Below are 22,896 nucleotides of genomic sequence, written 5' to 3'. Positions count from 1 at the left end.
TGAGATTTCTGGGCTGTCTGTCACGCACTGCTCTTTTAAGGTCTATCCATAGATTTTCAATTATGTTGAGGTCAGGAGATTGTGAAGGCCATGGCAAAACCTTCAGTTTACGCCTCTTGATGTAATCCCCCGTGGATTTCGAGGTGTGTTTAGGATCATTATCCATTTGTAGAAGCCATCCTCTCTTTAAATTCAGCTTTTTCACAGATGGCATCAAGTTACCATCCAAAATTTGCTGAAATTTTATTGAATCCATTTTTCCTTCTACTCGTGAGATGTTCCCTGTGCCACTGGCTGCAACACAACCCCAAAGCATGATTGATCCAACCCCATGCTTAACAGTTGGACAGAGGTTCTTCTCATTAAATTCTGTGCCCCTTCTTCTCTAAACATACCTTTGCTCATTCCGGCCAAAAAGTTCAATTTTAACCTCATCGGTCCACAGAACATGTTTCCAAAATGCATCAGGCTTGTCTATATGTTCATTTGCAAAGTTCAAACGATGATTTTTGTGGTGAGGACTTAGAAGAGGTTTTCTTCTGATGACTCTTCCATGAAGACCATATTTGTACAAGTATCTCTTTATAGTGGAATAGTGTACCACAACTCCAGTGTCTGCCAGATCTTTCTGGAGGGATCGTGCAGTCAAATGTGGGTTTTGAATTGTTTTTCTCACAATCCTGCGAGCTGTTCTGTCTGATATTTTTCTTGGTCTTCCAGATCTTGCTTTAACTTCCACTGTTCCTGATGACTGCCATTTCTTAATTACATTCCGAACAGAGGATATTGACATCTGAAAACGCTTTGCTATCTTCTTATAGCCTTCTCCAGCTTTGTGAGCGTCAACTATTTTCAGTTTCAGTTTTCTAGACAACTGCTTAGAAGAACCCATGGTGCTGATTGTTGGGGCAAGGTCAGATGAGTCTGGGCATTTAAAACCTTTGAGATTGACATCACCTGGTCTTCCCAGACGATGATTGAGAACAATCCATGACACTGGCAGGTCTCAGCTTGGCAAAGGGTGCATGCTATAAATTCTGCAGGGTGCCCAAACTTTTGCAGACGCCATTTTTTTGTTTTCTGTTATTTTGAAAGTGTAAAATGATGGAAATAAAATCTAACTTTTGTTGACATATTATAAGAATGTCTAATCTGTAATTTGATGCCTTTTGGAGATTTTTCCATCTTTCCTTGGCTTCTTTATGCACATTAATACAAATTTTTAGCTGGGGTGCCCAAACTTTCGATCCCCACTGTATATATACACACACATACATACACACATAGTACCGGGTTGCACCCCCTTTTGCCTTCACAAATGCCTTAATTCTTTGTGGTATAGATTCAACAAGGTGTTGGAAACATTCCTCAGAGATTTTGGTCAATATTTGTCGGCTGCACATCTATGTTGTGAATCTCCCATTTTACCACATCCCAAAAGGTGGACTGAGATCTGGCGACTGTGGAGGCCATTGGAGTACAGTGGATTCATTGTCCTGCTCAAGAAACCAGTTTGAGACGATTTGAGTTTTGTGAATGGGTACACTGTAGTCACAAAGGGATGGACACGATCAGCAACAATACTCAGGTACTCTGTGGTATTAAGGTACTAAGGGGCCCAAAGTGTGCCAAGAAAAATATCCCCCACACCATTACACCACAACCACCAGCCTGAACGGGGATGGATCCATGCTTTCATGTTGTTTACACAAAATTCTGACCCTACCATCTCAATGTCACAGCTGAAATCAAGACTCATCAGACCAAGCAACGTTTTTCCAATCTTCTATTGTCTAATTTTGATGAGCCTGTGTGAATTGTAGTCTCCGGTTCCTGTTCTTAGCTGACATGAGTGGCACCTGGTGTGGTCTTCTGCTGCTGTAGCTCATCTGCTTCAAGGTTCGAAGTGTGTGTTCAGAGATGGTATTCTGCATACCTTGGTTGTAACAAGTGGTTATTTGATTTACTGTTGCCTTTCTATCATCTCGAACCAGTCTGCCCATTCTACTCTGAGCTCAACAAGGCATTTTCGTCCACACAACTGCCTCACACTGGATAATTTTCTCTTTTTCGGGCCATTCTCTGTAAACCATAGAGATGGTTGTGTGTGAAAAACCCAGTAGATCAGCAGTCTTTGAAATACTCAGACCAGCCCGTCTGGCACCAACAACCATAGCACATTCAAAGTCACTTAAATCCCCTTTCTACCCCATTCTGATGCTCGGTTTGAATATCAAGTCGTCTTCACCACATCTAGATGCCTAAATGCATTGAGTTTCTGCCATGTGATTGGCTGATTAGCAATTTGTGTTATCAAACAATTGTACAGGTGTATCTAATAAAGTGGCCAGTGAGTGTATTATATACACACACAAACACACTTCTCTTAAATACAGAGAGCAAAACTGTTACCTTTTCTTGGTCTTAGACTGGGCGGTAGTCTATTCTGATTGCCTCCCTCCTCGATATAACCTGAAAAAGGAATTAAAATGATAAAGAATGTGAGGAATAGGGACACAAATCTGCACAGTTATTTGTAGCTAAATGATTCACAATATGAAATTAATATGGCTTAGGGCTCATTCACACTAGTCTGTTCCGCTCAGGCACTGGAGTGTGGTGCCTTGTGTTTTACAATACATGGCATTGTTCATTTTATAACTTTTTTTGTATTTCTATGCATCGCAACAGAGAATTCAGATGAGCTTAAGTGTGGAAAATATTTTTTTGTATTTTTTTTTTTTATTTCTTTTTAACTTTAACCTCCCTGGCGGTATTCCCGAGTGTAGCCCAGGGTAAAGTTTCAGTACCAAAAGCGGTAACCCCGAGCTTACCATGCGGCACTGCTCCGGCATCTGTTCGTCACTTACCTTGTCCTGCGCTCCCACAATGTCCCTCCTGCAGTGTCCCCGGCAATGTAATCCGGCGGATGCCGGCATCTGTCCTCTTGGTTCCGTCCCCTGCGAGTGTCAGGACGTACAGGGATGGAACAGCGGGAAATTTGAAAATGACAAAAAGTGACATTCAGTAAATACACTAAAATCACATGATAAAACATTACTGTATCAAACCACTTCACATACATTTTGTCCCGAGTGCTTTGTCCTGTCCCCTGCCTGCATTTTTACTGTTCTTTCTGCCTGGAAACTGAGAAACATCCATGGCGTCCAAAAAGTGTCCCTTTAGGTCAAAAGCGGTTTTAGACCAGCTAGAGAACAGCGATAGTAAATTAGAACCACTTGCAGAATTGAGTGATAATGATTCGTGGGGAAATTCGTCATCAGACACTGAAAATGATTTTGCGACTTTGCTCAGTGATGTGCGAACTTGGCGCTATATTACAAATTTCAGTGTTTTTGGTTTGATTATATTATTGAATTAAAATTATTATTATATTATTTTTTGATTATTTAATAAATTATAATTTATGATTTCGTGTTTCAAATATTATCATACCCAGGATGTTTACTAGACTCTTGTTCGGACAGATTTCAGTGAGTTATTCCTAAAAATTACAGACCTACAATAAAAAAAATACATATTTCCATGCAAAAATGTACCGCTTTGAGCACAGAAATATGCACATAATCAGACCGCTAGGGAGGTTAATGTGTATTTTTATTTATTTTTTTACCTTCTGATTTTTTTGCTATCACATAAGGGACCAATAGTCTCCTATGTGATAGCATGAGTGACAGGTCCTCTATCTAGGGGGAAGGGGGCAGGAGAGGAGCAGTGTATACAGTGAGGGAGCAGTGTATACACTCAGGCTCCCTCACTGGCTACCCCATATTATGTCGTCACTGCTGGTTTTTAAATGTAATTATCGACTTTTTTTCCCCCCTTCACTATAGCTCTAAGAATGAGCGGTCATTCTCCCCGCCGCTAAAGGAAACTAAGGGGTGGGGTCACTGGGTGGCTTAGGGGCCACTGCCTCGTACCCGTATAGCACTCCACTGGAAAGCACCTTGGTCAGATTTAAAACGGCACAGGGTTCCATCTGCGTGGGGTCCAGCGCCGTAAAGCTGAATTACAGACAAAACCTCAAGGATTCTTCTTATCTAGCAAGGCTCGAGTACCATCCATTTTGGCTCACAGCTTTCCAAATGGATCGGATTAAAGTCCCTGATTCTCTAATGGAACTGTTCTGGACCTTCAGGTATGCTCCAAGAGCACAAGCAACACTTTCAGTAACCATCCACCTTACAGACACTGGCGAAAGAACTGAAGTACTTCCTGTGTAGGAGGGGATATATAGGGGAGGACCTCCTCTCCCATTGACCTATAGGTGGCCTATAATCCACATAGTCATGAATAGTCTGCTCTGTGTCTCATAATGTAAGATAAAGAAATATCATCCCATTCTTTTCTATACAAGTTTAGATAGATCCCAACTATTGTCTTAACATCCTTTACTTGATGCATTTTGTGGTCTGTCATCTTTTCTTCAGACTGGGTAGTTGACAATGCACATATATAAATTTTGTTTATTATAGATACACCAATTAAATTTGTTTATGCGCATTGCCAACTACCCAGTCTTGAAGCAGTGGTGGCAGACCACAAAAAAAAAAAAAAAGTAAAACGGTGTTGAGACAAATAAAAGTTTGGATCTAAACTTGTACAGAATATAACAGAACACAGTATTAAAACTGCAGAATGGTCTCTACAAATGACCATAATATTACAATAAGATGATTGTGCTGTCTGCACAAGGCATTGGAAAATGTGTGCTGCTTCCATGAACACCAATTAGTGCTCAGCTACATTTTGCTAGGTAACTGTGAGAGGACAGAGCTCCACTATGTGGAAGGTGGCGGGAAGTCTGCCTCTTCTGTGGGCGAGTTCATCATATTAAAATATACCAAACAAACACAAACCTTTTGCTAAAAGCTTTTGGATGTTAGGAGAAGTTTGTCCAGCAAATTCAAGTTCGTCTTCACTGCTGTGCTCTTCATAATCACTCTCTTTGTCACTGTCATTAGAATCCTCCTCTTCTACAATAAAGAGAATGAGGTGAGAAAGTGATATTGATCATTTGGGGGGGGGTGGGGGGGAGGGAGTACCCTAGGTAATGCTTTTGACAAAAGGTTATGGCCCAACAATTAATTATTCTAATAATTCCTGTTTCCAGAGACAGGAGACCTGCTCTGCATAGGAACTGCGCAGAGCCAGGAGGATGCAGGCAGTATTACTGGAAGCAGGATTTCCCTTCAGTGATTCAATGAGGCTAGATTTACACTGTTCTATGGGAACTGCAGCATATTTGGGCACAAACCTAGGTGTGAATGGCCTGTACAGTATCCCTTTCAAAACACACTAAAAACTCTAGTACATAGATGTGAACCAACCACATAGGAAATTATAGGATTTCTACTTGAAAATAATTTACATGCAGCAAATTGTATACAAACTTCAAAAAGGTAAGCAGTCATACTGCCATTTTTTCAGAGGCTGAAAAGTACAAATGGATGTTTTAGGCAACTGAGAAAATACAGAGAATGGAGAAGATCCCCTGCAGAATTTGTAAGTTTGCCTACTTACAAAGAAATGAAAGGTCTATAATTTTTATCATAGGTGTATTTTAAATGACAGACAGAATATCAACCAAAATCCAGAACCAACAATTCTGTCTCCCGCAGACTGGCTACGTGCTCATGTGGTACACAGATTAGTCCTGCCAATTTAAGAAGATGCTCTGAACGAAAACTTGTCCACAGAATCTCTTTCTTGGGCACCATCCAAAGGCAAGACCAAAGAGCTGTCAAAGGACGTCAGGAACAAGGCTGTAGACTTGCACAAAGCTGGAATGCACTACAAGTCCATTAGTAAGAAGTTTGGTAAGAAGGAGACAACTGTTGGAGCAATTATTCACAAATGAAAGAAATACAAAATAACCATCAATTGTCCTCAGTCTGGAGCTCCATGCAAGATTTCGCCTCATGGGGTAAGGATGATCATGAGAAAAGTGAAGGATCAACCCAGAACTACAAAGGAGAAGCTTGTGAATTATCTCAAGGCAGTTGGGACAACAGTCACCAAACAAACCGCCAGTTACAATACACCGCCATGGATTGAACCCTGAAGCACCTGCAAGATCCTCCTCCTCAAGAAGGCACATGCACAGGCCCGTCTGAAGTTTGCCAACGAGCATATAAATGATTCAGAGAAAGATTGGGAGAAAGGGATGTGGTCAGATGAGACCAAAATTGAGCTCTTTGGTATTAACTCAATTCGCCGTGTTTGGAGGAAGAAAACTGCTATGACCCTAAGAACACTCTACAGTCAAGCATGGAGGTGGAAACATTATGCTTTGGGGCTGTTTCTCTGCTAAAGGTACAGACTAACTTTGCCGCATTGAGGGGCCAATGAATGGGGCCACGTATTGCAAAATCTTGGATGAGAACCTTCTTCCCTCAGCCAGAACAATGAAGATGGGTCATGGATGGGTCTTCCAGTGTAACGACCAAAAACATACTGCCAAGGCAACAAAGAGTGACTCAAGAAGCACATTAAGGTCATCGAGTGGCCTAGCTTGTCTCCAGACCTTAACCCTACAAAAAAATTTATGGAGGGAGCGGAAACTTTGAGTTGTCAAGCAACAGTCAAGAAACCTTAAGGATTTAGAAAAGATCTGTAAAGAAGAGTGGACCAAAATCCCTCCTGAGATGTGTGCAAACCTGGTAACCAACTATAAGAAATGGCTTACCTCTGTGCTTGCCAATAAGGGTTGCTCCACCAAGTACTAAGTCATGGTTTGCTTGGGGATCAATACTTATTTTACTCACTGAATTGCAACTCAATTTATTACATTTGTATCATGTGTTTTTTCTGGATTTCTGGTTGACCTCTCTCTATCATTTAAATACACCTATGATAAAAATTATACACCCTTCATTTCTTTCCAAGTGGGCAAACTTACAAAATCTGCCTGGGATCAAATAATTATTTTCCCCACTGTGTGTATAATATAGAATATATATATATATATATATATATATATATATATATATATATAATATTTGGAAAGCCACAAGCAACTAAAACATAGCAAAATGTTCACACAGTAAGCAGAAGCTTTAAGCACCATAGGTTTACCTATGTCTATGTACATACATGGGACAAAGGGGGAACCACAGGTGACAACAGTATGGCTACATACACATGGTTTTGTTCTCAGGACAAAGGCTACATTATGTTCTCTCTTTAACCTCTTGCCGACCGCGCATAGCCGAATGACGGCTTCACCGCGGCCGGCCAGTTCTGGGTGGACGTCATATGACGTCCTCCCAGAACGCGCTCTCCTGCGCGCCCCAGGGGGCGCGCACCCGGCGATCTCCGTGGTCGCTGTGTCCTACGGACACAGCTGATCACGTGATGTGGTAAAAGGCCAATCACAGCGGCCTTTTACCACCTGATCAGCGGTGTCCAATGACACGCTGATCAGAGGGAAATGCAAGTGCCGGTTCTCGGCTGCACTTTCCTCACACTGTCAGATCGTGAGGAAAGTACTGCCGAGAACCGGCAGTTGTCAGAGCGGGGATCGGCACCGATCATCAGGGCACTGATGATCAGTGCCCCGATGATCGGTGCCCAGCAGTGCCACCCGCAAGTTCCGCCCAGCAGTGCGCCCACTAGCTCCGCCCACCCGTGCCCAGCAGTGCACCCACCTGTGCCCAGCAGTGCACCCACCTGTGCCCAGCAGTGCCACCTACATGTGCCCAGCAGTGCCACCCACCTGTGCCCACCCACCTGTGCCCACCAGTGCCACCCACCTGTGCCCACCCACCAGTGCTGCCCACCAGTGCCACCCACCAGTGCAGCCCAGCAGTGCTGCCAGTCAGTGCCGCCAGTCAGTGCCCAGGGGTTGTGCCAGTCAGTGCCGCCAGTCAGTGCCCAGCAGTGATGCCAGTCAGTGTCGTCTATCAGTACCCATCATCAGTGTCACCTATCAGTGCCGCCTATCAGTGCTGCATATTAGTGCCGCCTATCCGTGACACCTCATTAGTGCTGCCTATCAGTGCCCTTTAGTGCTGCCTATCAGTGCCCATCAGTGCCGCCTATCAGTGCCCATCAGTGCTGCCTCATCAACGCACATCAGTGAAGGAGAAAAAATACCTGTTTGAAAAATTTTATAATAGAAACAAAGAAACTTTTTTTTTTCAAATTTTTTGCACTTTTTTATTTACAGCGCAAAAAGTAAAGTGCCCAGCGGGGAGTAAATACCACCAAAAGAAAGCTCTATTTGAGGAAAAAATGATCAAAATTTCATATGGGTACAATGTTGCATGACCGCGCAATTGTCAATCAAAGTGCGGCAGCGCTGAAAGCTGAAAATTGGCCTGGTAAGGAAGGGGGTATAAGTGCCTGGTAGGCAAGTGGTTAACAAGAGCAAGAGTTGAACTGACTATGTGGCTGTAGATTACAAAAAAAAAAAAATTAAAATAATAACGGTGGTTCAAACTTGGCCTTCTCAAGAAAGAAAATACAGTTACAGTGAAGGAAATAAGTATTTGACCCCCTGCAGATTTTGAATGTTTGCCCACTCACAAAGAAATGATCAGTCTAAAAATCGAATGGTAGGTGTATTGTAACACTGAGAGACAGAATAGAAACAAAAAATTCTAAAGAAATGCATGTCTAACAAATTATGCACTGATTTGCATGTTCATGAGGGAAACATGTATTTGATCCCCTATCATTCAGCAGGATTTCTGGCTACTAGGTGTCTTTCATACAAGCTGAAATTAGAAGTAGTCTCTTAAAGGGAGTGCTGCTAATCTCATTTTGTTACCTGTATAAAAGACACCTGTCCACAGGAGCAATCAAACAATCAGATTTCAAACTCTCCACCGTGGCTGAGCTGTCCAAGGATGTCAGGGACAAGACTGTAGACCTACACATGCCTGGACTGGGCTACAAAACGATCGCCAAGCAGCTTGGTGAGAAGGTGACAACAGTTGGTGCAATCATTCACAAATGGAAGAAACAAAAAACAATTCAGTCAGTCTCCCTAGGTCTGATGCACCATACAAGATCTCACCTCGTGGAGTGTCAATGATCATGAGAACAGTGAGGAATCATCCCAGAACTACACGTGAGGATCTTGCCAATGATCTCCAGGTAGCTGGGACCACAGTCACCAAAAAAACAATTGGTAACACACTACGCCGACAAGGATCGAAATCCTGAAGTGCCCGCAAGGTCCCTCTGCTCAAGAAATGTCCAGGCCCGTCTGAAGTTTGCCAATGAACATCTAAATGATGCAGAGGCGGACTGGTTGAAAGTGTTGTGGTCAGATGAGACCAAAATCAAGCTCTTTGGCATTAACTCAACTCGCCGTGTTTGGAGGAGGAGGAGGAATGCTGCCTATGAGCCCAAAAACACCATCCCAACTGTGAAACACAGTGGTGCAAACATTCTGCTTTGGGGGTGTTTTTCTGCTACCAAACCTTAATAACTTGGAGAGGATCTGCCAAGAGGAGTGGGCCAAAATCCCTCCTGAGATGTGTGCAAACCTGGTGGCCAACTACAGGAAACGTCTGACCTGTGTGATTGCCAACAAGGGATATGCCACCAAGTAATAAGTCATGTTTTGTGAAGGGGATCAAATACTTATTTCCCTCATGAACATGCAAATCAGTGCATAATTTGTTAGACATGCATTTCTTTTAAATTTTTTGTTGCTATTCTGTCTCTCAGTGTTACAATACACCTACCATTCAATTTTCAGACTGATCATTTCTTTGTGAGTGGGCAAACAATCCAAATCAGAAGGCGATCAAAAACTTCTGTGTGCAGCATCCCCCTAAGCCCCCCTTAATACTTACATAATTCCCCTCTCGATCCAGCGATGTGCACTGCAGTCTCGGCTACCTCAGGACTTCCTCTCCTCATTGGCTGAGATAGAAGCGGGAGCCTTTAGCTCCCATTGCTGTCAATCACAGCCAGTGAGCCAATGAGCAGAGAGAGGGCACAGCCAAGCCGCAGCTTCCTGTGTGGATGGGCACACGGAGCAGCGGGTGCCCCCATAGCAAGCTGCTTGCTGTGGGGGCACCTGACAAGAGGGAGGGACCAGGAGCGCCAGCGGGGGGACCCAAGAAGGAGAATCTGGGATGCTCTGTGCAAAACCACTGCACAGAGCAGAAAAGTATAGACATGTTTGTTATTAAAAAGAAATATAGCCTTTAGAATCACTTTAAGCACAACTTGATCCTTGAATTCAAGGGATTTTGAATACAATCTGAAGATTAACCCCTTGCCGTCCGCCTGCTGTTTATAAACGGCAGGGCGGTGGCAGTCCAGGGGCGGGTTGCCGTTCAGAAACGGCACCCGCCTTTTCTAGCTGTGCGCGCTCCCTGGGAGCGCACAGCACCGCGATCCGGTGCCCGCTGTGTCCCCCATACACAGTGAAACACCGATCGGACGGGACCTCTGTACGAGGTCCCGATCATGTGATCACTGATTGGCCAATCAGTGATCACATGCAAAGTAGTAAGCAAGATGTCACTTGTGACATCATTGCTTACTACGTGTGAAATCTGTGAATGATCACAGAGGTCACATGGTACAAGGCTATTTACAACAGCCTTGTACCATGTGACAAGCTGTGACCAATCACAGCTCACTCAATACTTCTCAATGACTGCAAGAATGCAGACAGAGAGAAAGAGAAATGATTGCTTTTACATCCTATATGGGTGTAAAAGCAATCAGTGTAAAAAAAAAAAAAAAAATCTTCATCACCCCCCACAAGTAGTACAGTGTCACCATGGTGACACTGTACTGCTAGGGTGATAGTATGTAAAAAAATAAAAATAAAAAATAATATAAAAAAATAAAATAAAAATTTTAAAAAAATGTTTAAAAATTATAATTTTTGGTTATAAACTAAATTGGATTTTTTTTTTTACTAAAAAATAACGGAATAAATTTTGGCCAAGATTTATGATGAAATATTATTTATTTGCAAAATTTTATTAAAAAAAACACTTTTTTTCAAAATTTTTGGACTTTTTCATTTACATAGTAAAAAAATTAAAATCCCAGCGGTGAATAAATACCACCAAAATAAAGCTTTATCGGTCTCAAAAAAATGGTAAAAAATTCATATGGGTACAGTATTGCATGACCGCGCAATTGTCATTCAAAGTGTGATAGCGCTGAAAGCTGAAAATTGCCCTGGACAGGAAGGGGGTAAAAGTGTCCGGACAGGAAGTGGTTAACAGTTGTACAAGCATATATCACAAGCATCCTGTACTACTAAAGTACTGGCAGTTTAAAGGTTTTGCTGCCACCAATGTAATGTAAGGCAAGGAACAGAACAGAACCGCTTCCAGCTGACCAGGTCAGTATGCCTTACATCAGCTCCAGTCTTCATTTTGCAAAAAGCTTATGGTCGCTTGGTGACTGAACTTATATCAAAATTGTACACTTGACTCTCATGAATAAATGAATAGTGATCTATGACCAGTAGTAGACACAAGAAAAAAGTGACCTTTTTCACATCCACCACTACCCCCTGCTCTACAGACAAGCATTCTGTGTCCCCTGCAAAGCCTAATCTCCCCATTGGTGCTCTCCAATCCCTGCTTCTCTCCCCAGCCTGTAGAAGGGGAAAAGGATCCTGCACCCAACAGGAAAGATAAAGTGACAGTCAGGTGCCACAAGCTACTTGATTCTGTGTCCCCTACACAGCCCACTGTCTTTGCTGTGCCCTCCAATCCTCTGCTGCACTCTCCAGATGTAAACACTACCATTGCTTTTCCTAGTAAGAAAAGATCAATGTTTTGGGGTTTTTTTACTGTCACGTTTTCCAGGGTAGAGGAAAGATGCAGGGTCTTATAAACCCCAGATGTCTCCATAAAGAGGACCTGTCAGGCCTTATTTCGATCACAAGGGATTTTTACATTTCTTGTGATAGGAATAAAAGTGATACAAAAAATATACAGGGACAGTGTAAAAATAAATAAACATTTTAAAGCGTCTCCGTCCCCTCATGCTCAAGTACACTGGTGAACATATAAGTAGGTAGCGCCCACTTATGTAAATGCTGTTCGCACCACACATTTGAAGTGCGAACATTATTGCTAGAGCAATAATTCTAGTGCTAGACCTCCTAACTCTAAACTGGTAACCTGTAAAAATATTTAAAGTGCCACCTATAGAGATTTTTATTTTTTTGTGCTACAGAAAAAAAAAAAAAGGAAAAAAAAAAAAGAAGAAGAGCAAGAACCGACAATTTTGAAAAAAAATACTTTTTACTTTTTGCTATTAAACATGTCCAATAAAAAAAAAAGGTTTAAAAAAAAATAGCAAAATTTCATCATAAATATAGTCCAAATTTAATCTGCTACATGTCTTTGCTGAAAAAAAAAGTCCAAATACATGTAAATAATTGGTTTATGTGAAAGCTATAGCGTAAACAAATGGCGATATATATATATATATATATATATATATATATATACACACACATACTTGGATTATTTTTTTATTTTTTACTAGTAATGGCAGTGATCAGTGACTTATAGTGGGACTGCAGCGGACATTCTGACACTGGGGGGGGGGAACAGACTTGGTGTCACTGACACCAATACAGTGATCAGTACTAATAAAAAGCACTGACACTGTACCAATGGTACTGGGCAGGAAAAGGTTAACGTGGGGCGATCAAAGGGTTAACTGTGAGCCATTTATAACTGTGTGTTGTGTTTGTTCTTCACTGCTATGCACAGCCATACAAAGCGGTGTGCAGGAGCTGACAGGGGAGAGAACAGCTTTGTTTACACCCAGTTTCCCATACATACAAACTAGATAAAAAATAAAGTACACGTGTACCAAATACGCTGTGGTAATGCACATTTTGTGTGTGGGTGCACCAACACATTAAGGGCCCCCTGCACATCAGTGGATGCACATTATAGTGCACGTTACATGTGCTGGTGTGTGCTGTGCATGTGTGTTGCAGTGTGCTGTTACACATCACAGTTTTTATTTTATTTCTTTTCTTAAAATGTTTTCAATTACAATAACTGAACGCTATATATAGCAGCACACTGGGACACAAAGTCACGCACTGTAATGCACTGCACTGAAATAAAACATATGCCCGATTCATTTTATTGCAATGTACCTACGGCACTAAAGAACACACATTTCCCCAACACATAAGTGTAAAGCCAACCTCCAGATTTATATAGCAAAAGATGCTTATTTACAGTTTTGTGCATCTTTGATTTAATTATTTCACAAAGAGACCCAATTTTAAATTTACAAATATCTCTAATTTATTAACTCAATACAGTTATATTTTTCAGATTTAATAAGAATTTTGTAAGTTATATTGTGTTTATAATGACTTTATAGAGTATTTTTTATTGAAAATAATGGTTCCATAAACATTTGTGCAGGATCAGTAAAATCAGTAGCACCATAATTTTATTCTACCTGTCTTGTAATTTCAGAAAATGCATGGTTTGGAATGAAAAAAAAAAAAAACGGAGTTACTAGGTAAACTGATTTCTAAGAATCTTCCAGGGTAGCATACCTATAATAAGAAACACAAGGTTCAAACCAAATAACACCATTCCGCTAAGCAGGTGCCCATAATACTTAATTGGGTAAAACACACCTGTGACCTCCACTTTCCAGGATGTGTAAAAATAGGAAGGAAGTGAACAAACAACCTTCAAACTACCTTGGAGCTGCTGCTGCCTAGGCCTGGACCAGAAGCAGAATGTTTTTCTTAGACTGGATTTTGCCATCTTATCTCCAGGATCCAAAAAGGACTAATATTTACTCAGCAGAAGGGAATCCTATTTAGGACTACAAGGGATAACCTGTTTTCATTCTGTCTTAATAGACTCTCACAATACATTGTATACTGGGAAAGCACCTATCTTCTAGATGGAAAAAAACTTTTTAAGGTTTGCCTCCTAGAACATCATCTGCAGAAGATTATTACCCATCAGGTTCACTAGCGAAATCTGCCACATTTGGCGAGTCCTCTGTGATGCAGCAACCTTCTAGGATTAGCAAGGGCATAGATGGAATAGATGAGCAGCAGAGGATGTAATGGACTGATTTAAAAAGTCCTGCAAAAAGTGCTCTGAAATGACTGAAAGGCAGAAGTCAACTTTTCTCTCATGGTATCCATAACCCCTTTAATGAGATTGGGGAGTTGTCAGCCATAAATTTATCAAAGCAATACCGACATAAAAAGCTTATGCATAGAAGCTGACAATTTGATGTTAAAAGCTACATCTTCTGTGTCTAGGTTTGTTATAAGGACCAGCAAGGGTTATGTCTGTCTGAACTTAATATGTAACTGTTATTCATAAAGGATAATGATAGCCCTCATTACAGTATAGCCTAGGGATGCAGGATGAACTCTGTCTAATCCCTGAATACAACCAGTGAAGAAGACGTGAAATAGTATGCAGTTTCTCTTATTATGGGGCCACACACGTTTTTTTCGAGTAGCAGCGATGAGACCTTATATTGCTGCTTCAGTCGCTCCCTCCGCAATGGCCACTTGGTTATAAGGTATGTTGATCCATGCTTCTTTCAAAACACAGTCATGTGGCTCCTCTCATTTTATCGCCCATAATCCTATGACACCAAGAAGTGGGCAGAAGTGACAGCATTACCTGCTGTCTGGCATACTCCTCTGCCCCTTTAAGGGCAGAAGTGCAGTGTTCAGAGACCAGGAAAAAAGGCACCTCATTGTGTGCAGGCACACTGTGCCAGCCTAACACACTATAGGGATCCATTGAATACCTCAACGTATAGGGAAAGGAAAAAAAAAAGAACCTGAAAAGGAGGAGAGCACTTACGTTGGTCCAGCTGCAACCATGTGAGAATAACTCTGGCATTCAAACACTACCCATAGCCTTATACCCCCAAAACACTGAGGGCATTCCAGTATTGACCCAAAGAAATTAAATAGACTCTGCTTTTACTTTTTTGAACTGACATCACCATTCTCGCCCTATCTGGAAGGGGATCCACTAGGTCCACTAATACCAAAGGCGATAGATGCCTTTCCATCTAGAATAGAGGAAACTTCAAGGGAAAAATGTACCTCATAAAGTGTCTAGGAGTTTTATCTTAAAAGAAAAAAAATATAATGTCCCCTGCACCTTCTCCTTAAAGCAACAGAACAACATCCTGGAAAACTGGCTGGACGGAGTAGGGCCCTTGCCTGCTAGCACAGTAGTCAAAAAAACAAGATACTACTTGTAAAGTTGTTCTTGCTAGACCAGGCAAACAGAAAACTGAGGCCACCAGGTATCTGGTGTTTTTTTAAGTGGATGTGAGCCTCGAATTTCCTGTTTTAGATGGAGCCTCTCATGTGCTTTGCAGGAACAAGTATAGGAAAAGTGAAATATTGCAAAAATGGTCTGGCCACCTGAGGTGAAAAGTGGAGAGCATGTAAGGCAGCAAAAGGGTTAAACAAATGTTTATGACATTACAGCTTTACTTAAGGGCCAGTTCACACTACATGTTTCAGTTGCTTTCTTTCTGCATCCAAAAAATACACAGACAGTAGGTTATATGGTTGTCAATATCATAGTTCACATCAGTGCTTGCAGTTCCAGTTGCAAAAAAAAAAAAGTAGAACATGCTGCATTTTTTTCTGCACTGAACTGTACTGGAACATAAAAGTTCCATACAAGAAAAAAATTAACTGGAATGCATCAAAAACGCACTGGAACGCACCAAAAACGCGCATTTAAAAACAGATATGGACTGCGTTTCTATAGTGTGAACTAGCCCTAAATTACTTGTATTATAAAACATAATACCCACAACCCACAGGACTGAATTGGTGAGCAATGGGTTGCAATTTAAACGTATGAGCATTATTCAGGGAAACCACTTTGTAACTTACTAATTCCTTCATCGACTGCGACAGATTTTTTTAAATTGTTCGCCTTCCTTCTGCTGTCACTGGGACTCTCTTTGCTGGCTACACGTTCACTGAAACTAGTCTTAATTTTTGTGCTGTCACCAAGACCTGCCAAGACCTTGTCTTGAATGTTTTTTGTCTTGTTGCCATCATCACTGCCTTCAGTTCCTTTAGCTGAAATGAAAATAAACATTTATTTTATTTGGTGCTATTTTACTAATGAAAAGTAAATGTTGTCATTCTGCTTAGTAATTACTGTAAGTCAATATAAAAGTTAATTGTTGTGGAGAGTGCAGGAATCCATGGCATGCAATTAAAGATAATCTTTCAACGTATCCTAAAAGGACCTGAACTCGAAAAGCAAAGATTTGCTATGTTGTATTGAACATTTGCAAACATCTTCTGTCTGCAATTTGTGGGCATAGCTTCCATATTTCAGTTCCTCTTTACTGAATCCCAAACAAACAGGGCAGAAAATCAAACTGTATAATATTCCGAGGAGATGACTAACAGTACAATATTAAACTTGGATATTAAATGTTGGAGTGAGTAATATTTCTAGTGCCATAGTTCACAGTTAGCTATAAACGGATAACCTTTAAAGGCTTTTAAAGCATAACCTAAAGAGAATTTTTGGTACCATGGTATTTTGCAATGCCATAGGTGTGCGCAATTTTAAGATGTGATGTTCAGTATCTATTTACTCAACAGAACCCAATCTTTTATATTTTGCCCCAAAAATTTAGTATATTGTGTTTGCACTAAAATTCATTTTAGTGTATTTTTTCCTCAAAATATGCATTTGATAAATAACTGTGCAAATACTGTGTGACAAAAAAATTTGCAACAACCCCTATTGTATTCTCCAGGGTCGCTGTTTAAGAAAATATACACTTTGTGGGGGGGTTTACAATAATTTCCAGCAAAAAAAAAAAAAATGCAAATTTTAACATGCGTAATAATAAACAGCAGGTTTGATTTATATGGGCACTGTAGAGTAAACATTTGGGATCCACATTTTCTTAGGTTTGGAACCAGGGTGGATAAAATCAATGATAAAAAAAAAAAAAAAATCAGATTTTTTTCATTTAAATCAGATTTTTTTTAGATAAAATGCTTTTTGAGGAAAATATATTACCATCCAAAGGTTATTCCATCATGAAATAAAGATTAGTTTTTTAATTATGTAGAATAAGGCTGTACATGTTTAATTTTTTGGTAAATAAATTCCATTAATCCATTCACAATGTCATGCTCTTCCAGAGGTTTTTGTAAGATTATTGGGCAGTTTCTCTGCCTACAAGATATTATCACAGATTCTTGGTTTACTTTTGCAGTTCTCAAAATTGAATTTGACTCAGCGGAGATCACATGCCTCTTCTTCACAGCAAAAATGTTATAACATGAACAGAGTTAAGAAAAAGACCTTCATCCTAACTTCTACAAACCTATGAATACAGAATCAACCCCTTCACTGCTAAGTTTCAAGAAGTTCAGTGAATAGAAACAATATTTTTCTGATTGTTTGGAGTGGAATAGATCTGCACAAGAAGAAAGTGAAACTAAGTGTGAGGAGGAAGGGGCTGACAGTCTAAGTTTCTTAAAATATAAATATTTTGTTTAGCCAAATTAGTTAACAAACATGGATGTTTGTTTAAGCAAATAAAATATGCTGTAATGTTCTTGTTTCAGTTGAATAAATCTATTTAAATTTTATTATTAAGGTAAAGATTATTTTTCTCCTTCCTAAGTACAACAGAAAAGTTGTCCAAATATGAATGATTAACCTATTAAACTGGGGATAAAAAAACTAAACTGAAAAGTTGTTATTCTAAAAATCTTCATCTACTTGCATATTAAAGTTATACCAGCAAGAATTAGTCTTTATGTAGAAAACTAGGATTTAAATCAAGCCTTACTGACTAGTGATTTAAATCGTGATTTAAATCAGTTTGATTTAAATCAAATCCACCCTGTTTGGAACCACCAGCTTTTAAACAAATCAGACACAGACGTTCCTTCTGTCAGAAGCAAACATTGCCATTTTACTAGCCTGGGCTCTGTCTGTGGGTTTATTAAGTAGGGCGCAAAAAAACAGCAATACAACAAAATATTGAATAGGTTATTACAGCCCTTTTTTTCAAAAGCCTTACTGATTTGCTTTGTTAATATACTGAAGTGTTAGTACACAGTTAAAAATCTACAGGTAAAAAAGTATAGTTGTAGAGGGAAAATCTTGGATGAACTAAACAAAATAACAAAGAAGATCAGCACTTATAGGGAACGAAACTTCATTCATTATTACTCATTGCTCTGTTACAATATTCCAGACAACATTATTCTTATATAAGTTACTCATGCGCCATTTACATCTTTGGGATTTCCTGATCGGCGGTCGGTTCAACAGACCAGGTTTTTCATTATCTGCAAAACAAACAAACAAAAAAGAACATTTTTGGCAAATAACTCTAGTCAGTTTATCTGTGTTCAGAGAAAATAGAGTGTCCATGGGCAGATTTGATACTCTGAACTCATCTTAATGCATGTAAACATACTTGTAAGTACATCTAAACACAGGTGAGCTTAAAAGGATAAGTTCACTTTTGCTCACCTTTTTTTTTTTCTAAATTCCAGCTCCCCTTTGTACCAATATAGCATTAATGTACTTTTTTAAGAAATTTAAAAGCTTTCCATTTCTTCTACCCACCTTTATGTCAAGTGTCCAGATGGCTGTATAAAAAAAGCTTCTCCATTACTTCTGCCTTATTTCCTGTAGAGACTTTAGGTCATGACACAGGAAAAAATTGATCAGCTGACCTTATTAGCACACACCCTGCGTCATTTACCCTTCTACATCCCACCCACTTCCAGATACACGACTATTAAATGAAATGCAATCAATCAGTGGTCACTGTTCTCACTAAATACACAGGCATCAATTTTTTTTCTACCTTAACTTTTTACTAGTTACTTCCTAGTTTATATGCCTAGGCAAATGATGTCATACATCCCAGGAGTCTTCAGGAGGGGACATGTCCCATATAAAACTATGCTAAAAGGACTGTAGTGCGTTTCTGCAAAAAGGGACATGTGGTTGAAGGACTGGATGTGCTACACATGCCCTATGTATGCACTTCCATAACGTTTTTTGGGGTCTGTGCACCATTCCCAGTGTTCTTAACCCATTAATACTGGCGCCTCCAGCCCCTTTACCAATACTCTGGTGCTGGGAAGTGGGGTGGGGTTTGCGATCATGTGACCGATGTGTTTGGCTGTCACAGCAGTCACATGATATGAAAGTTCCCGTACGAAAGCAGCAATTGGGAGCTGTTAGGCGCCAGTAGCTGTGCTCGGAGCTCACTCTCAGCACAGGTTTGCATCAAGACCCACCTGCTGAGAGGCTGCATATAGGTGTATTGTCCGCAGGAAAGAGTTAAGTAGCTAACCACTTCCTGTCCGCCCTATAGCAAATATACTGCTATGGGATGTGCAAAATCATGTAAATATGCTCCACCATTTGAGGTCATCAATCACCAGGTTCCGGCCGGCGATTGCCGAGCATCTCCAATGGGGGGAGAATTGTTAGTGAACAAAACAGTTCTCCTCCCCGTCAGCCTGTGCACACTGCTTTGCATGGCTGTGCACAGCACAGCCATGCAAAGCAGTGTGCTTACAGTGAAGCACTAACAAACAGCACACAGTTAAACAGTACAAAGTTAACCCTTTGATCGCCCCACATGTTAACTCCTTCCTGCCCAGTGCCATTAGTACAGTGTCAGTGCTTTTTATTAGCACTAATCACTGTATTGGTTCCACTAGGGATGTCAGTGACACCAAGTCAGTTGCCTTCAGTGTCAGATGGCCACCGCAGCACCGCTATAAGTCGCTGATAGCCGCCATTACTAGTAAAAATGTAAAAAAAAAAATTAAAAATCCCCATATATATACTGCCATTTTCAAACACTATAACTTTCACGGAAAGCAATTCATTTACACGTATTGGAATTTTTTTTTTAGCAAAGACATGTAGCTGAATACATTTTGGCCTAAATTTATGACGAAAATTGATTTTTTACAGGACATGTTTAACCATTTGCTGCCCGCCCAATGGCCAGCAAATGTCATCAGCGTTCAGGGTGGATACCATATGGCGTCCTCCCGCACATGCGCAGATTGCGCTCCTGCAGAGCCGCGCAGCGGCGCGATCTGTCACCGGCCGTGTACCTCGGACATGGCCAATGACAGATCTGAGTACCCGTTGCCGGTACCATGTGACCTGCTGTGACCAATCACAGCAGGTCACATGACAGTTGTATACAATGGATGGCTTCATTCATGCCATCCATTGTATACTAGTGTCTAGCTGTGAATGGTCACAGCTAATCACATGCACATGTCATGTGATTAGCTGTGGCCAAATCACAGCTAAGAACAAAAAAAAACCCCTGAATGAATCAATGTCATTCCGGTAAATGCTTGCTTATAGCAAAGTAATTCTTTGCTATAAGCAAATTGTGTAAAAAAAAAAAAATACTGATCACTTCCCCAAAGTAGTACAATGTTACTATGGTAATATTGTACTACTTTGGTCATAGTGAAATATGAAAAAAAAAATTAAAAAAAAGAAAAAAAATGTAATAAAAAATAATAAAGAAAATATATATATATATTTTTTTTTCATACTGCCACCAGTCAGTGTCCCTGATCACCGCCATGCCAGTTATATGATGACGCTGTGCTGTACTGCACTGGTGACAATATGTAAAAAAAAAAAAAATAGTGAAACTAATTTTTCCATTTTCCAAAAAGTTATGACAAAAAAAAAATACAACTTCAAAAAACTCGCCATGCCTCTTATGAAGTACGTCGGACTGTCTATTCTGCAAAAAGGGGTCATTTGGGGGATATCTGTACTGGTCTGACATTCTTGGACCTCAAGAAATTAGATTGGCTGTCAGTACTTCAGGATTGATCAATATTCAGATCTATACCATAGTTTGTGAACTCTATAACTTTCCTACAAACTAAAAAATACATCCTAATTTGGGTTATTTTCAAAGAGCCGATAATCGGAATTCCTCAAAGGGGACATGTACACTGATCATCACTGCCCTGATGATCAGTGCAGCCCCATCAATGCCACCTGTCAGTGCCCATCAATACCACACATCCATGCTCATCTGAGCTATCTTTCAGTGCCACCTTTCAGTGCCATATATGAGTGCTGCCTTTCAGTGACCATCAGTGATGCATGTCAATGCCTCCTCATCAGTGCCCATCACTGCGCACATCAGTGAAGGAGAAAAATCGCTTATTTACAAAATTCTAAAACAAAAACGAAGAAAAAACTTTTTTTTCTTCAAAATTTTCAGTTTTTGGTTTGTTTAGCAAAAAATAAAAGACCCAGAGGTGATTAGATACCACCAAAAGAAAGCTGTGTCTAAAAAGAAAAAAAAAAGGCTAAAAATTTAATATGAGTACAGTGTTGCATGACCGTGCAATTGTCATTCAAAGTGACATAGTGCTGAAAGCTGAAAATTGGCATGGGCAGGAAGGGGGTGAAAGTGCCCTGTAGGCGAGTGGTTCAACGTAGGAAACTTGTGTGAATGTATCCTCAGCACAGTGCTTGGTGGGGGGGGGGGGTCACACCCAACATTTCAGGTATTTCTGGGGGTTCAGGCACATTAAAGGCCATTATGGGGAGTACTGGTGAGGGATGGGCCAATCAAAAGAACCTGTCACCCTGCCCTGGAGGGGAGAGGGGCGGGGTCTTCTTCATGGCCATTATTCTGACCCTGGGGGTCAGGAGGAGAGTGAAGGGGGGCCAGGAGGAGAGTGAAGGGGGGCCAGGAGGAGAGTGAAGGGGGCCAGGAGGAGAGTGAAGGGGGGCCAGGAGGAGAGTGAAGGGGGGCCAGGAGGAGAGTGAAGGGGAGCCAGGAGGAGAGTGAAGGGGAGCCAGGAGGAGAGTGAAGGGGGCCAGGAGGAGAGTGAAGGGGGCCAGGAGGAGAGTGCGGGGGTCAGGAGGAGAGTGAAGGGGGCCAGGAGGAGAGTGAAGGGGGCCAGGAGGAGAGTGAAGGGGACCAGGAGGAGAGTGAAGGGGGCCAGGAGGAGAGTGCGGGGGTCAGGAGGACGGACACACAGCCTTCATCTGAGACTATTATTAGTATTTGGAGTTCTTCACCAGAACACTGAATGACACTTCCCAGAGAGTCTGTCAGAGATCCCACCCTGGGACTGCCCATAGTACACAGTACGTAGAAGGAAGGAGCGGACTACACTCATACTTTCACTTTCCTCTCATAGCCTCCCTCCCTCCCCGGCCTGTCTTCCCCCCTGTACACCGCATACCACCGACACTGCCAGCCTCCTTCGCGCCCCTCCTCTGTGTAGCCCGAGTGTTCATCTCCGGCTCTTCTTTCTGCCCGCCAAGACAACCGTCACACCAGCCGCGGAACGTTCTGCCACTTCCTAGTAAACGAGAGTTCCGCCCGGACAGATTTCCGCGGGACACACAATCCTGCTACACCGCACAGGGGCGTGGCTTGTAGTTTCGTTTTTGGAGAGAAGTGAGAGAGAAGTTTTTGGAGAGACAAGAATGCTGTCTGGGTGTGACCGCGGTGTGTGCCGGTCTAAGGAGACCGCCCTGTGGCTGCATTGTGGACTGATGTATGGGGGGCCATGGGGTGACCACTGTGTGGACAGATGTAGGGGGGGGGCCGTGGGGCGACCACTGTGTGGACAGATGTAGGGGGGGGGCCGTGGGGCGACCACTGTGTGGACAGATGTAGGGGGGGGGCCGTGGGGCGACCACTGTGTTGACAGATGTAGGGGGGGGCCGTGGGGCGACCACTGTGTGGACAGATGTAGGGGGGGGGCGTGGGGCGACCACTGTGTGGACAGATGTAGGGGGGGGCTGTGGGGCGACCACTGTGTGGACCGATGTAGGGGGGGCCGTGGGGCGACCACTGTGTGGACCGATGTAG

At 41.6% G+C, this 22,896-nt stretch overlaps 1 protein-coding gene across 1 annotated transcript in view; it reads right to left on the bottom strand.

Moving 5' to 3' along the window:
• LOC149467525 (torsin-1A-interacting protein 1-like) overlaps positions 1-22,394 on the bottom strand; it is a 47,632-nt gene extending 25,238 nt beyond the window's left edge. The window contains exons 1-6 of the mRNA XM_089671488.1: positions 22,262-22,394; positions 18,284-18,337; positions 15,896-16,087; positions 4,881-4,997; positions 2,871-2,960; positions 2,413-2,472 (exon numbers count right to left, since the gene is read on the bottom strand). Of these exons, the coding sequence (XP_089527614.1) occupies positions 2,413-2,472; positions 2,871-2,960; positions 4,881-4,997; positions 15,896-16,087; positions 18,284-18,337; positions 22,262-22,316 (568 nt within the window). The 5' untranslated portion in view covers positions 22,317-22,394. The remainder of the gene's footprint in view (positions 1-2,412; positions 2,473-2,870; positions 2,961-4,880; positions 4,998-15,895; positions 16,088-18,283; positions 18,338-22,261) is intronic.
• Positions 22,395-22,896: the final 502 nt, after the last annotated feature.

This window comes from Staurois parvus, unplaced genomic scaffold, assembly GCF_062004578.1.
Source record: "Staurois parvus isolate SC_StPar_1 unplaced genomic scaffold, SC_StPar_1.0 ptg000106l, whole genome shotgun sequence".
Classification (NCBI taxonomy): domain Eukaryota; kingdom Metazoa; phylum Chordata; class Amphibia; order Anura; family Ranidae; genus Staurois; species Staurois parvus.
Note: the sequence above shows the minus strand (reverse complement) of the source record. Positions and strands in the feature narration are given on the sequence as shown.